General features: G+C 39.0%; 1 protein-coding gene across 5 annotated transcripts in view; it reads right to left on the reverse strand.

Moving 5' to 3' along the window:
- Positions 1–9,102: 9,102 nt before the first annotated feature.
- Positions 9,103–13,919, reverse strand: part of LOC107708596 (SS18 subunit of BAF chromatin remodeling complex) — a 12,431-nt gene continuing 7,614 nt past the window's right edge. For 2 of the 5 annotated variants that reach the window (XM_016512862.1, XM_016512863.1), the window contains exons 8-10: positions 11,988–12,110; positions 11,009–11,139; positions 9,103–9,883 (exon numbers count right to left, since the gene is read on the reverse strand). In XM_016512862.1, the coding sequence (XP_016368348.1) occupies positions 9,857–9,883; positions 11,009–11,139; positions 11,988–12,110 (281 nt within the window). In that variant the 3' untranslated portion in view covers positions 9,103–9,856. Of the gene's footprint in view, positions 9,884–11,008; positions 11,140–11,231; positions 11,423–11,597; positions 11,704–11,987; positions 12,111–13,919 lie in introns of those variants that run through there. The other 3 variants (XR_001636378.1, XM_016512865.1, XM_016512864.1) reach the window with 3 other exon arrangements.

A 13,919-nucleotide genomic window follows, 5' to 3' on the forward strand; every position in this document is an offset into this window, starting at 1 on the left:
CACACGCACACACACACACACACACAGCAGGACAACACACCATCAGAAGCCAAAAGACTCTCACAAACACACACAGACAGCAACTATAAATACAAGCAGTTGGTAAGTGATAGCTGGAGCGGCTCTTGGCATGTTAATCAGGCTTTCTTTTGCCGTGGGCTATTTAGAGGATTCACCAACACACCACGCTGAGCTCCCTCACTGCTCCATTCAAGGACAAACGCATCTCAAACGGATATTTATTATCTTTGCTCTTGGCCAGTATCCATACTTATTATAGCAAACATACACTCACGGCCGCCACTGAATAAAATATTAAAGTAAAATGAGACCAGAGTTATTTAAAAAGTTTTCTCTGTAAAGTGTGCCCTTCAAATGTTTTCTTTAATAAACTGGTGTTTAACGTCAGAATGTGTAATGCAGATAAATAGCATTGGTAAAAATGAGTCACTGTCTGTAATATAATGAACACAACTCTAAAAAACGACCAACTGTACTGAGCGGAGCTCAAAAAGCAGCTTCTATGCTGAATGAAACCCAAAGACTAATTATTATTCATGCTAGATATACAAAATATGAAAAAAATACTTGCATAAATGGCATGCTCCCCAAGGAATTTGACTACCATCATCTAAATTTGTAACTTTTTTTTTTAAGTACCAATACACCAACACTACTTGAAACACTGCATCATGTATAATATCATGCATCATGCATAATAACACCATATACAGCCTAAATGATCATGCACTGGCACTGTTCTAGGACATTATTAACCCTGGCTGTAGAGCATTCCAGTTAATGCATATTCATTGACCAATCTCTAAATATATTTTGCATTATTTTATTTGCATTAATACCCAGTAAAAGTTCAAACATTGTCTGCTTTGCTGCTGTTGAGCCATAAGAAGATTTCTTTTGACCAGACATTTAAGGAAGGATCATATCATTGAACATAAATCAGTTTTGCAGACGAGTTTGTTAGTCTATATTGAAACATGCACAAAAAAGTATTTTGCTGTTGTTATGCATCACTGGTTTTCTCACACCATGAGCACTTTGCATATTTAAGACGGTGTATAAAGTTGAGGTCAAAATCATTAACTTATCCATTTGCATTTATAATAATGATATATGCTAATCATCACTATCATAAAGATTTTTTTCCAGTGCTGTTTGAGAAACTCTTGTAATTTGTGTCCATATAAGGTTCATTTGAGGTTCTCTCACTCCCCCTACAGGACACACTGGCTGTGTTTCAGAAGATTCAAAGTGAGGGTTCTGATGCTGAGATGTTCTGTTTTTGAGCAGCAATATAGTGATGACACATTTATGTAATATAATATTTTTATAATACATTTTGAACTGCAAATTTGATGCCAACGCATTTTAGGGTAGAGATGTCCTACCTTATTTTCAAGTATTGATTATATCATTTGCTTTAATGTGAACATGCTGATCAGAAACCAAAACTAGAAATGGAAACGTGACTCAGATATGATGCCACAGATCAGTCACTTGGAATACAATTACACAATGCCCTATTAAAGCAGGAGCATGTAGTTTCTGCTCTACTAGTGTCATCTAGCAGAACTACAAAAAATACAGCATATTTTCAAACAAACATTGCCACGCCCCTTTCGCGCGTCACACTTCCGCTCACTCAAACATCACAAACACAGCTCTATAAAGAGAAGGCATGTCTCAACAGGTACAGTAAAATCAGGCTACTTTCAATAAAAGCTCCAACATATTAGGAACACTTTCAACTTGAAGTTTAGCTTACCTGTCGAGAAGAGACTCAAACATTTCATCAAATTCCTCCATCTTGTAAAAACATTGCCAGTGTTTACCCTTGTTTTTCCTCGTTGTCTGTCTCTGTGTATTTTGGCAAGTTTTTGTATTTTAGCTTGCACTTCCACTTCTTTTTCTTCTGGTGTTTTATGGTGGTTTGGCAAGCCAAAGTAAAGGTGCATTACCGCCACCTACTGATCTGGAGTGTGGAGCGCACATTGATTTGAGAGAGAAGAAAACGATATTCTATCCATTGTTCCTGTCTCTTTTTTTAAATACTTAATATTTCGTGAACTCTTGATTGCATTGACCCGTTTCCTAATAATACTTTTAGTGAAATGTTATCAATTCCCAGCCATCCTAATTGATGAATTAACTGAAGTCTTTCCCGTTCATATGCAGCAGAATATGCTTCACTGTTTCTGGATCTCCACATTTGTCACAATTGCCTGTTTCATGCTTTCCTATTTTACAAAGACTATAATTTAATGCTGTGTCCAATTCTTAATCTTGAAATAATGACATATTTCCCTCTTATTTCCAACACACTCCTGAACCTGGTAAAGATGTCTTCCTTTTAATCCACTTTTCCATTTCTTTCTTATTTCAATTGATTTCATTCTCTTGAATTCAGCTTTGCTGAAAGATAAATTAATTTCAATTTGTGGATGATTCAAGGCCTTATTTGCCAGCAGGTCCACTTCCTCGTCTCCATCCACACCCACATGTGCCGGCACCCAGAGGAAGTTTACCAAAATCCCAAACTGCCTGTTTTAAACAAACATTGCAAAACTTCAAATACTAAATCTTGCCGTGCTTCATATTTTCCACTCAGTAGGCTAGTGAGAACAGCCATTGAGTCGTGCACAGTTCGTGCTGGTTGTACTTCATTCCCAGCCATCCTAATTGATGAATTAACTGAAGTCTTTCCCGTTCATATGCAGCAGAATATGCTTCACTGTTTCTGGATCTCCACATTTGTCACAATTGCCTGTTTCATGCTTCCCTATTTTACAAAGACTATAATTTAATGCTGTGTGTCCAATTCTTAATCTTGAAATAATGACATATTTCCCTCTTATTTCCAACACACTCCTGAACCTGGTAAAGATGTCTTCCTTTTAATCCACTTTTCCATTTCTTTCTTATTTCAATTGATTTCATTCTCTTGAATTCAGCTTTGCTGAAAGATAAATTAATTTCAATTTGTGGATGATTCAAGGCCTTATTTGCCAGCAGGTCCACTTCCTCGTCTCCATCCACACCCACATGTGCCGGCACCCAGAGGAAGTTTACCAAAATCCCAAACTGCCTGTTTTAAACAAACATTGCAAAACTTCAAATACTAAATCTTGCCGTGCTTCATATTTTCCACTCAGTAGGCTAGTGAGAACAGCCATTGAGTCGTGCACAGTTCGTGCTGGTTGTACTTCATCGATCCACTGCAGAGCTAGATAGCTAATAACTCGGAAGTGAATACTGTCAAGATATTCTTTTTGCGATTTTTATTTTAAAGGTAGGAATGTGTACTGCCACTGCTGTTCTTCCAGACTCTGGCTCCTTTGACCCATCTGTAAATACCTGTAATACGGAATAATACTCTTGAATTATATATTGTTGAACTACTATATCAGTTGGTATGTCCATTTCCATTTTATTTATTACTTCGTGTATTTGTAAATCAATCAGTGGCATAGGGAAAATCCAAGGGGGACTTACTGGTTTAGCAACAGAAGGGGCGATTTCAATGTCTTTCAATCCCAAGCTGTTTGCCTCCTTCCTTACTACCCAACCAAAGCTTGCTATTTCTTTGTACTAATATTCCCAACAATCTTTCAGAAGTAGTCTAACTGGATGGCTTTCCAGGTGTCCCTTTACCTCATCCTCAACTGATGCCTTCGTTGTTCTAGAGACAATTCTCCCATTTCAACTTGTAATGATACCACTGGAGAAGATCTAAATGTTCCACAACAAATACAGAAAGCTTTTTAAGTAAGGTTTTGTTCGCAGAACTGTAAACCATCCAATCTCTCTCCACCCTGAGCCACCTGAAGTCCTAGCTTGCACTTCTGTAATGGCATCTGAATTTATTTTTCCAATTAACACCCTCTGGCTCAGCCTGCTATAGTAGACACGCCCCAAACTCTCGCTATTGGCTGCGTGGAGGTATGCAAATGCATAGGTTGACAGGCAGGTAGAACATCCAATCATTGCACTCGGACCGAATGCAATGATTGGACGAACATTTTAAGGTCCTAGACTGCCATTTTTGTCAGCTAGCATAGACCTTATGTAGTTCCGCCCGTTTTCAGCACTGTCCTCATTGTCTTCTGTCTTCCTTTTATATTTCCACAGCGTAAAGGTAAGTTCATACGAATTTATGAATGAACTACTCATTTAAGAAAAAAACTTCTTGGTCTACTGACATCCGCTTTGAACATTACAATGTACATAATAACTTTAGTTTACTCTACAGTAAATAAATCCACTTCACCAGCGAATTACTCAAACAGTGATGCTATAGAACTACGCAAAAACGCAAGTTCAAAGACAAAATCTTAAAAATGGCTGTGCACTTGTTTCTCTGAAACATAAGGTCTATAACAAAAAAAAATGTTTCTTAAAAACATTACATACCCAATCAATGTTTAGTTTTTTTCCTGAGAAGGTATTCAAACCTATGGCATATACTACGTTTATCCATGTAAATGTATGGTTAGAATAATCAGTAAAATGAACATGCCTAAAGTTCTGGTTATAGCGACTACCGTTGTGTAAGGCACTGGCAGAAAGTCGGTTAACGTTGCCACACATCTATGGCCCTATGGCACGATAGCTGCTACCCAATAAAGCTGCCGGCTTCCCCTGGGCTGCTAGTTCAATCCTCTAGTTGCTGGTTGCTTTCACACTATTTATTTAGTGTGACACATCTCCTTAAGAAAAAAACTTCTTGGTCTACTGACATCCGCTTTGAACATTACATGTAGATGATAACTTTAGTTTACTCTACAGTAAATAAATCCACTTCACCAGCGAATTACTCAAACAGTGATGCTATAGAACTACGCAAAAACGCAAGTTCAAAGACAAAATCTTAAAAATGGCTGTGCACTTGTTTCTCTGAAACATAAGGTCTATAACAAAAAAAAATGTTTCTTAAAAACATTACATACCCAATCAATGTTTAGTTTTTTTCCTGAGAAGGTATTCAAACCTATGGCATATACTACGTTTATCCATGTAAATGTATGGTTAGAATAATCAGTAAAATGAACATGCCTAAAGTTCTGGTTATAGCGACTACCGTTGTGTAAGGCACTGGCAGAAAGTCGGTTAACGTTGCCACACATCTATGGCCCTATGGCACGATAGCTGCTACCCAATAAAGCTGCCGGCTTCCCCTGGGCTGCTAGTTCAATCCTCTAGTTGCTGGTTGCTTTCACACTATTTATTTAGTGTGACACATCTCCAATTAAATTGTGCAGAGAGCTGCATCCCCCCCTCTCTCCTCCCCACAAACCCTCTATCATGAAGAGAGAAAGACAAAGAAGAGAGAAGGAGGGAAATATTCTGCCTTCCAGCGATGATTGCAGTCATTTCCCACTGTGGCAGCTCAGTCTTGCCCTGAGAGGTGCTCTGAATTATAATTGTGAGATGAACAGAAGCGGTGTTTTTCTATATGACAGCACAGTTAGTGAACACAGATAACATGACCTTATAAAATGTACACCTTAATCGATCAAGTTTATTTTGGTTGCTGTCTTATTTCTGCAATGCAGACTTCATTAAAGATCCTATATATAGTAATATAACTAATTCAATATGTCTCCCTTATTTACACACCTGATTTAAATAATAAGCCCTTCTACAGAGAACTTCATGAACTGAACTTGGTCTGTCAGATAAGGGAGACATACAAAATGTGCAGTGGTTTCCCTGGACCGGAGCCAAGAACCACTGCTCTAACATTTGCATTTTGATCCCGTTTTCTCCCAAATCACCCTGATGTTCCAGGATCCGACAGCCATAGGCATGCTTTTAGTTACAAGAAAACAGAAAGGATTAAAATTAATATTTAAATTGCCTGATTAATGGCCACCCATTAGCTCAACAATGGTATCCAGTGGTATGGCTGAAGGTTTTCTGTGCCAGTGGTTCCCAATAGCAAAGCATTTCCCATAATACTTGTTTGGAAGAGAGGCCACTTCCAACAGAATTGTGCCCTACTCCCTTCGAATGGCAGAGCCCTTGAAGTTAGTTCTCTGAAGGGTGTAGGGCATTACTGTAAACATTTGGAACGCCCTTGGCAAAGACACTGTTTGACCAAATGTGACTTTGACATCTGCGTGTGCATGCAGCATCCAGCACATCAGCCTGACTTCCATTTAAAGAGAAAAGCCTTAAATTATTTAATTTGTGACTTGTGCACAAGGAAAGACATCATGGTTGGGGAAAGACCACCGAATGACTGATCTTTCTTTTTTGGCTTGCCTGTGGAGAGTTGTAGCTAAAGCTTTAAGTGTGCCAATGACAACTGCACACAGGGCATGTGACCCAGTCTGTAATGCACTAATAACACATCTTTCAGCCATCATCTGAAGGCCCATTCAGAAGCTGGAGGAGATTGGTGAAGGTTTTGAGAGGTTGAGCAGGCATGCTGCTTTTAGGAGGCCAGTAGGAGCTATCAATGGCTGCCACATTAGTATAAGAGCTCCAGTTTTAGGTCAGTGCTGCTACTACAACAGGAGACTTTACCCACCAATCACCCTCCAGGCAATCTGTGACCACAATGCAAAGTTTTTGGATATTTTTGTTGGTTTCCTGGGGTCCGTGCATGACTCCAGGGTCTTAAAAAACTGTCATGTCTACAAATAGCGTCCTCTTCCTGAAGAGCCTTTCAAGGGCGTTTGGAATTCACCCATGATATCCATTTGTCAAATGATTATAAGGATAGTTGTGTGAAGTGTATTATTTGCCATATTTGTAAGATTAATGGACATGTTCTGGCTTATATCAGACATGAAAAAGTTGTGGTTGCAACAGAGCGATTGTCACCGGACGTTCATAAACAGGATAGTATGGAAGCTTGAAAAAGAGATTTTAAAGATCCCAAGAGACAGTAAGAAATAATGCCTAATAAGTTTGTCAACCCTTTCCTTCTGTGTGTGCATGATTTCTCTTTATCTGTGTCCCAATTCAAAGGCTGCATCCTTCGAAGGCCGCAAAGGCGGGACCGAGTGTTGTTAAATGGGACGGTCTAGCCTACCGAGGACTGTTCTTGTCGTATAGGAACTGTTACAGCTGCCTTTGACAAGCAGCAGTAAGGTGCCTAATAAGTTTGTCAACCCTTTCCTTTTGTGTGTGCATGATTTCTCTTTATCTGTGTCCCAATTCAAAGGCTGCATCCTTCGAAGGCCACTAAGGTTGGACCGAGTGTTGTTAAATGGGACGGTCTAGCCTACCGAGGACTGTTCTTGTCGTATAGGAACTGTTACAGCTGCCTTTGACAAGCAGCAGTAAGGTTTGTACTGGACTTTTTTTAAACATTATATTCAACTGCCTAAAAATAAAACAGAGTTCAAAGACTGCCTAAATATGTTCATCAGGGTCCATTTATGTACAAAATAAAGGGTATAAACTATATAAAATCGCATTTTGGTAGGATATCAGTCAACATTTGAACAGCTTTATATATATGTATATATATATTTTTTTATTTTTACATTTGTATCATACATTTGATTATTCGAGTAAGTAGAACCCAGTACTTACATTTAAAAGTGTAATCCGGCAATTTCTCTCCAAAAAATCCTGTCATCACTGGCGCGCAATGAATTCTGGGGTAGATAGGCCACGAAGGGTCCATCTGTTGTAATCTTCATTGCACGGGAAACGAAGGGTGCATTTCAAGGCCACATTTAAAGGAGCCTTCGAATCGTGACAGCCTTCGGTCGCACCGCGATGACGCAATCGCCCTTTGAATGCAGCCTTTGAATTGGGACGCAGCTTTTGAGTCAAATAAGGGAGTCTGACAAAGGCCTCTTTAACTGGAAATCTGGCCAAGTGCGAGTTTGTTAAGGCTACGGTCACCTACCTTGGGCAAAGTAGTGGAAAATGGACAGCTTTGTCCAATTGAAACAAAAATTTTGTTCATTTGGGTGTTTCCAGTTCTTACCAGTTGCAGGGAGTCACGCAGATTCCTGGGAATGGCTGGACACTATTGTGGGTTTTGTCCAAATTTTGCATCAACTGTTGCACCTTTGACTGAGCTTATTAGTATCAAAGTACCTTTAGAGTGAGCTGATATTTCTCAGCAGGCATGTGATGGAGACAAGGCCTTGTTGGCTGTGTAGCTGTGCTTATTGCACAGGATGGAGTAGAGCAGGGGTGCCCAATCCTGTTCCTGGAGATCTACCTACCTGCTTAATTAGTTGGTTCAGTTGTGTTTGATCAGGGAGTATCATACATTTGATTATTCGAGTAAGCAGAACCCAGTACTTACATTTAAAAGTGTAATCCGGCAATTTCTCTCCAAAAAATCCTGTCATCACTGGCGTGCAATGAATTCTGGGGTAGATAGGCCGCGAAGGGTCCATCTGTTGTAATCTTCATTGCACGGGAAACGAAGGGTGCATTTCAAGGCCACATTTAAAGGAGCCTTCGAATCGTGACAGCCTTCGGTCGCACCGCGATGACGCAATCGCCCTTTGAATGCAGCCTTTGAATTGGGACGCAGCTTTTGAGTCAAATAAGGGAGTCTGACAAAGGCCTCTTTAACTGGAAATCTGGCCAAGTGCGAGTTTGTTAAGGCTACGGTCACCTACCTTGGGCAAAGTAGTGGAAAATGGACAGCTTTGTCCAATTGAAACAAAAATTTTGTTCATTTGGGTGTTTCCAGTTCTTACCAGTTGCAGGGAGTCACGCAGATTCCTGGGAATGGCTGGACACTATTGTGGGTTTTGTCCAAATTTTGCATCAACTGTTGCACCTTTGACTGAGCTTATTAGTATCAAAGTACCTTTAGAGTGAGCCGATATTTCTCAGCAGGCATGTGATGGAGACAAGGCCTTGTTGGCTGTGTAGCTGTGCTTATTGCACAGGATGGAGTAGAGCAGGGGTGCCCAATCCTGTTCCTGGAGATCTACCTACCTGCTTAATTAGTTGGTTCAGTTGTGTTTGATCAGGGATGGAGCTGAACTTCGCAAGAAGGTAGAGCATCCCCAGTCCCTCTACAAGATACTTGCTTCTTTGATACCAAGTTTGAGAACTTCAATAAGACTCTCCAGTCCATGATTCACTACAAACCACTACAGTACCAGAACAGTTTAATCAAATTTCAGCAAGACATACATGTCATTTTAAAATGGAATGTCCCACCTTTAAAAACAATAGAAAACAAATATTCAATACAGTCAATAAGCACACGGGACGACACTTTGAGCTACCGTTCAACACCTGGGCTCAATCTGAGCTCTATTTGATAAAGCATAAAATACATTTATACATCATAGCATAGTTTTGAACCTGAAATGTAAAACTATTTTCCACCTCTCCACTAGCCTTCATTCGCACCTCAGCGTTATTGCTTCTCTGACATTTGCAGGAGAGGAGAAAAAAACAACAACAACAACAACGCACAATGAACTTTATTACAAAAACAAAACACGTTCCACTGCTGTGTGTGTTTATGTATTTTCACTGATTTCGTAAGTTGCTGTGAATAAGGCAGCTGTTTAAGGCATTGCTGCTGTGAAATTGTTTCTCTGTTAAACTCAAAAATGCACGTATGAGTTGACAGGAAATGCTTAAAATGTGTACGCTTTCTCATTTTTGTCAAGTGAGTTTTATAGTCGTTTCACGATTAGATCACCTGTGCTGAGAATCGAGCCGATCGGTTTGTTCAAATGCTTGTGGCCGAATGAAGAGTTCAGTCTACATTAGCAGGGAAGATTCATCTCTTCATAGGTGATGCGTAGAGATTTTGAGAGCACAGTAGCCCTTCATCAGATCACACACAGCTCCAAATTAGAAATGCTAGGGCGGGAAGTCAAATGCTCGTCATCTACTGCTGGTAGTTGCCATACTGCCCCTGTGAAGAAAGATACGACGTGACCGTAGGCCTGTGCTACAACACAGCTAGTTTGACAGACTCAGCAACTGACATTGCATTACTGAACGTTAAAAGAGTCATGTGTCACACTCGGAAACATTGGTGTCTTTAAAGATGGAAATATTACGGGTTAAAAGTACGGATTTAATTGTCTCATTTAATGATTCCAAGACAGTGAGAAAGAAGTGTTTGAAAAGGAGCTGATGAGTACAGTCACAATGATTTCTGCAGGTTTTATGAAGTCAAATTTATGACTTTTAAAGACCTTTTTGAGACCAAGTAAAGAAAACGTAAGGAATAAATTGAATGTAACACCAATATGTGACCCTGGACCACAAAACCAGTCATAAGGGTCAAATTGAAGCTGAATAAATAAGCTTTCCATTGATGTATGGTTTGTTAGGACAATATTTGGCCGAGATACAACTATTTGAAAATCTGGAATCTGAGGGTGCAAAAAAATCAAAATACTGAGAAAATCATCTTTAAAGTTGTTCATTTGAAAATGGAATTTTCGAAAATCTCTAGTTAGTTTTTAATTAATTTAAAAAATAAATAAATAAAAAGAACTATCCACAGCAAATATCTAAAGATTCTTAAACATACATTTTCTTGGGAAGCAAAATGCCACAAGAAGTCTTGTTTTACTGTATGAGAAATTGATCAAAATAAAGTCAGTCTGATTAAAACAAGAACAAATATCTGCCAATGGGCTCAGGAAAACCAACTTGATTCAAAGGTAAACCAAGTTCTAATTCTCCATTGACAGATGTTCATTCTTGTTTGAAGCATAAACTCACTCAATTTTGTTTAATTTCTCAGAACACAAAACTTCGTATGTTCAAGTAAATGTATCTTGGATTTAAGGATGTTTAGATATTTGTCTTGGAAAACGAGACAAAATTACGGAGGAAGAGTCTTTTTTTGTAGTGCATGCAACATTTAATGCCTTAATTTAATTTTTGGAAGGGCGAATTAAGACTTTTTAAGACCCGCAGAAACCCTGTCAGAGACACTGTGAACACCTTAACTAAAGGTTATTAACTAAAGTATTTATAAAGAAAGATTTCGGCAATGCTCTGCTGTGACGGGAGGGTTTCTGACCTGGTCAAAAGCATAGGGGCGCTGCGGCTGTCCCTGCGGGGGTCCGGGCTGTGGCGGTCTGTAGGCCGAATACTGCTGCCCTTGACTCTGGGGATAGTTCGGGTACTGACTTGGAGCGCCCTGAGACGGAGCTGTTGATATAAAAGAAAGGGTGTTTTTTTTTCTCTCTCTCCGTATTCTTACTATGAATGTAGACTGTTAACGGATTAAGCAAACCGCTGACCTTCACAATTTGTTCAGATAATTTCATGTTATGTCATGTCTTATGTCCTTTTTCCAATTTTTTCTTTATCATTCACAGCATGTGCAGAAAAATGTCCTCTCTCAAGACAAGTAAAGCATGGTATGCCATCCATTCTTCATTATTCTCTATTCTGCATTAATTTACTTTCCAGTCGAAGTCTGTGTTTAGCACTACACAATGACCGGGAAAACAAAGATTGAAGGTTAAACAAAGATAAAAAAAAAGTTTTTTAAAGTGATCAAGGCTTCTGCTTCTCTTGATTCATTAAGCATCATCTGGTTATTCATCCTGAAAACATTTCATTTTAATTGAAACAGCTCTGACGAGATGAAAACACCATGTAAGTTGGAGTTAAGTAGTCTTTATTGAGATTTTTTGCTCAAATAAAAGTGTAATAGAATCAGTCTGTCCTCTTTCATGTGCTCGATTGTGCCATTTGCTGCGACTAAATCTGTGAGCAAACCATGCAAGTTGATGTTTTTCTTGATTTGTGCTTGATGTGAAAATGCAATAATTCTGTTTTTTTTGTTTTTTTTTACTATAACCGTGATATTTTATAAAAGAAACCTTAATATTTGTCAGGTTTAACAACAACTACATCTGTTCATCTTCATTACACGTTCTGACCAGTGTGTTAAAAATATGACTGTCTGCAAACATTAACATTTCTGGAGCCACATTAATCAATAGAGTCTTCTGATGTCTCAGACATGAATCTGTGGGTATGATTCATACCATAGGCCTGCTGCTGTCCAGGGTAAGCCTGCTGTCCTGTGTACTGCTGCTGCGGTGGGTAACCCTGCTGCTGCGGTGGACCCTGCTGATACGCCTCTTGCTGCTGACCATACTGTGCATTTCCTACAGGAAGAGGACCAAAGGATTCACGAAGCATCAGCAAAGCTACCCGCTAAGTAAACAGGAACTCCTGCTAAGAGTGTCTGCGTCACACTGTTTATCCTCATGCTACAGCCTGCCTGGTGTCCTCCTGCACTACTACACTCAGGCTGAGAGGACGGGGATGGGAGAGTAACGCTGAAGCAGTTCAGCTATCGGTTGTGCAGAGAAACCATCTGAATTTTAATGATCCTCTGAGCTTCTGCTGCTGATACGGAGTGAATGAACTTTAGTTTTATTTGAATTTTGTGATAAAATTGACAAAACCTGAAGACTAAGACTTCAAAAACTAAAAGAAAAATCACAAACCTTATTGCAATTATTGGATGGCAGGTGTGCTACAAATAATGTTTAGTAATGTGTTGTTCACACATCAATAGAAAATAGCACAGAGTAAAAGGTCGATCTTTATTGGTTCAACAAAGTGACAATGAACCAAAACCAATTCATCAGTATTATCAACCCAGCCCTACACACTGTACATATTCATGAGAAGCTCATTTCAGCATACATTTGCGTAAAATATATATAATCTTTTTTTTTTGGTTTGATTTTGAGGTGGAGTGACTTTTTATTAGGAAGGGGAGCTTTGTGAATAGGTTTTAAGAAATGAATACAAATTTATCTGAGTTAGGACAAACATAAAAAATGAGTGATTGATTTTTTTTATAATTTAGCACCATACAGCTACCGCGGCTATATTTATTGCGAGAAACAAGACAAAAATAGAAAAAGTAAATAAAAAAAACAAACTATATAAAACAACAAAGCAAATAAAAGGTTTTTGAATTTTTTTCTTTGATTAAGAAATCTAAAACTAAATCTGGTCTCACTTCATTAAAAATCTTTTCATAAGAATCAACTAGAGGAGTTTAACAAACACTTGTGGGTTAGTCTGAAGTAGGCATGGGACGATAACCGGTTTCAAGGTATACTGCGGTTTGGAAAAGTCACGGTTTCAAAACCACTAAAATTTCCCGTTATACCGTTCCTGCGGTATGCACAGTTTTTTTTACGTGTCATCAAAGCAATCTATATATCTGTGTCATCATTTCACCCCCGATCAAGACAGAGACCCACCCGCCGTTTGTTTCAGTGTTGAAATAAATACTATTTGGCTCGCTACCGAGGCAGATAACATGGCTAATTAACTAGCTAACCTCAACTAGTTTCCTCCCTCACGTTACTTCACAGAGCGAGGAATAGCAGACTAATGTACTACCTTTCTGCGATTTAGTACAGTAATTAAATTTAGCTGGTATCACGTCAATACTTTGAAGCCTCCTGCCATTGTTTACATCTGTTCAAAAACACATTTAAAAAACAAACAAACTGCTGGTTCTCAGGTGTCTTTGCCACTGTTTGAGTGTTGTACGGAGAAAGACTGTGTGTGTGTGTGGGTCTGTGTGTGTGACACACACTCACGCTCTCTCTTTCCTTATGTGTATGTGCACACATCCTCTTACCTCACCGCTCCAAACTTAATCCAGGAAAGGTGAACATTCCTGCATCATAACTTGGACTGAAAGATGAATGTGTAGAAAGTGAGCATGTCTCCAAAAACCTTGTTGAGCTGCAGGTTTAATGACTGCCTTTTTTTATTGATTTATTTTTTTTACAGAAATTTTGTTTTTGATTATTGAGCTGCAGCTTTAGGCTCACTTAAGTGACTGCATTTTTTCATTTAGAAGGATTTTTTTTTTTTTTTACAGGAAAGAAAAGATGTTCTGATTATTGTTGAGCTGCAGGTTTAGGCTCACTTAAGTGAATGCA

Source organism: Sinocyclocheilus rhinocerous, unplaced genomic scaffold (genome assembly GCF_001515625.1).
Source record: "Sinocyclocheilus rhinocerous isolate Xijiao unplaced genomic scaffold, SAMN03320098_v1.1 scaffold25, whole genome shotgun sequence".
NCBI lineage: Eukaryota > Metazoa > Chordata > Actinopteri > Cypriniformes > Cyprinidae > Sinocyclocheilus > Sinocyclocheilus rhinocerous.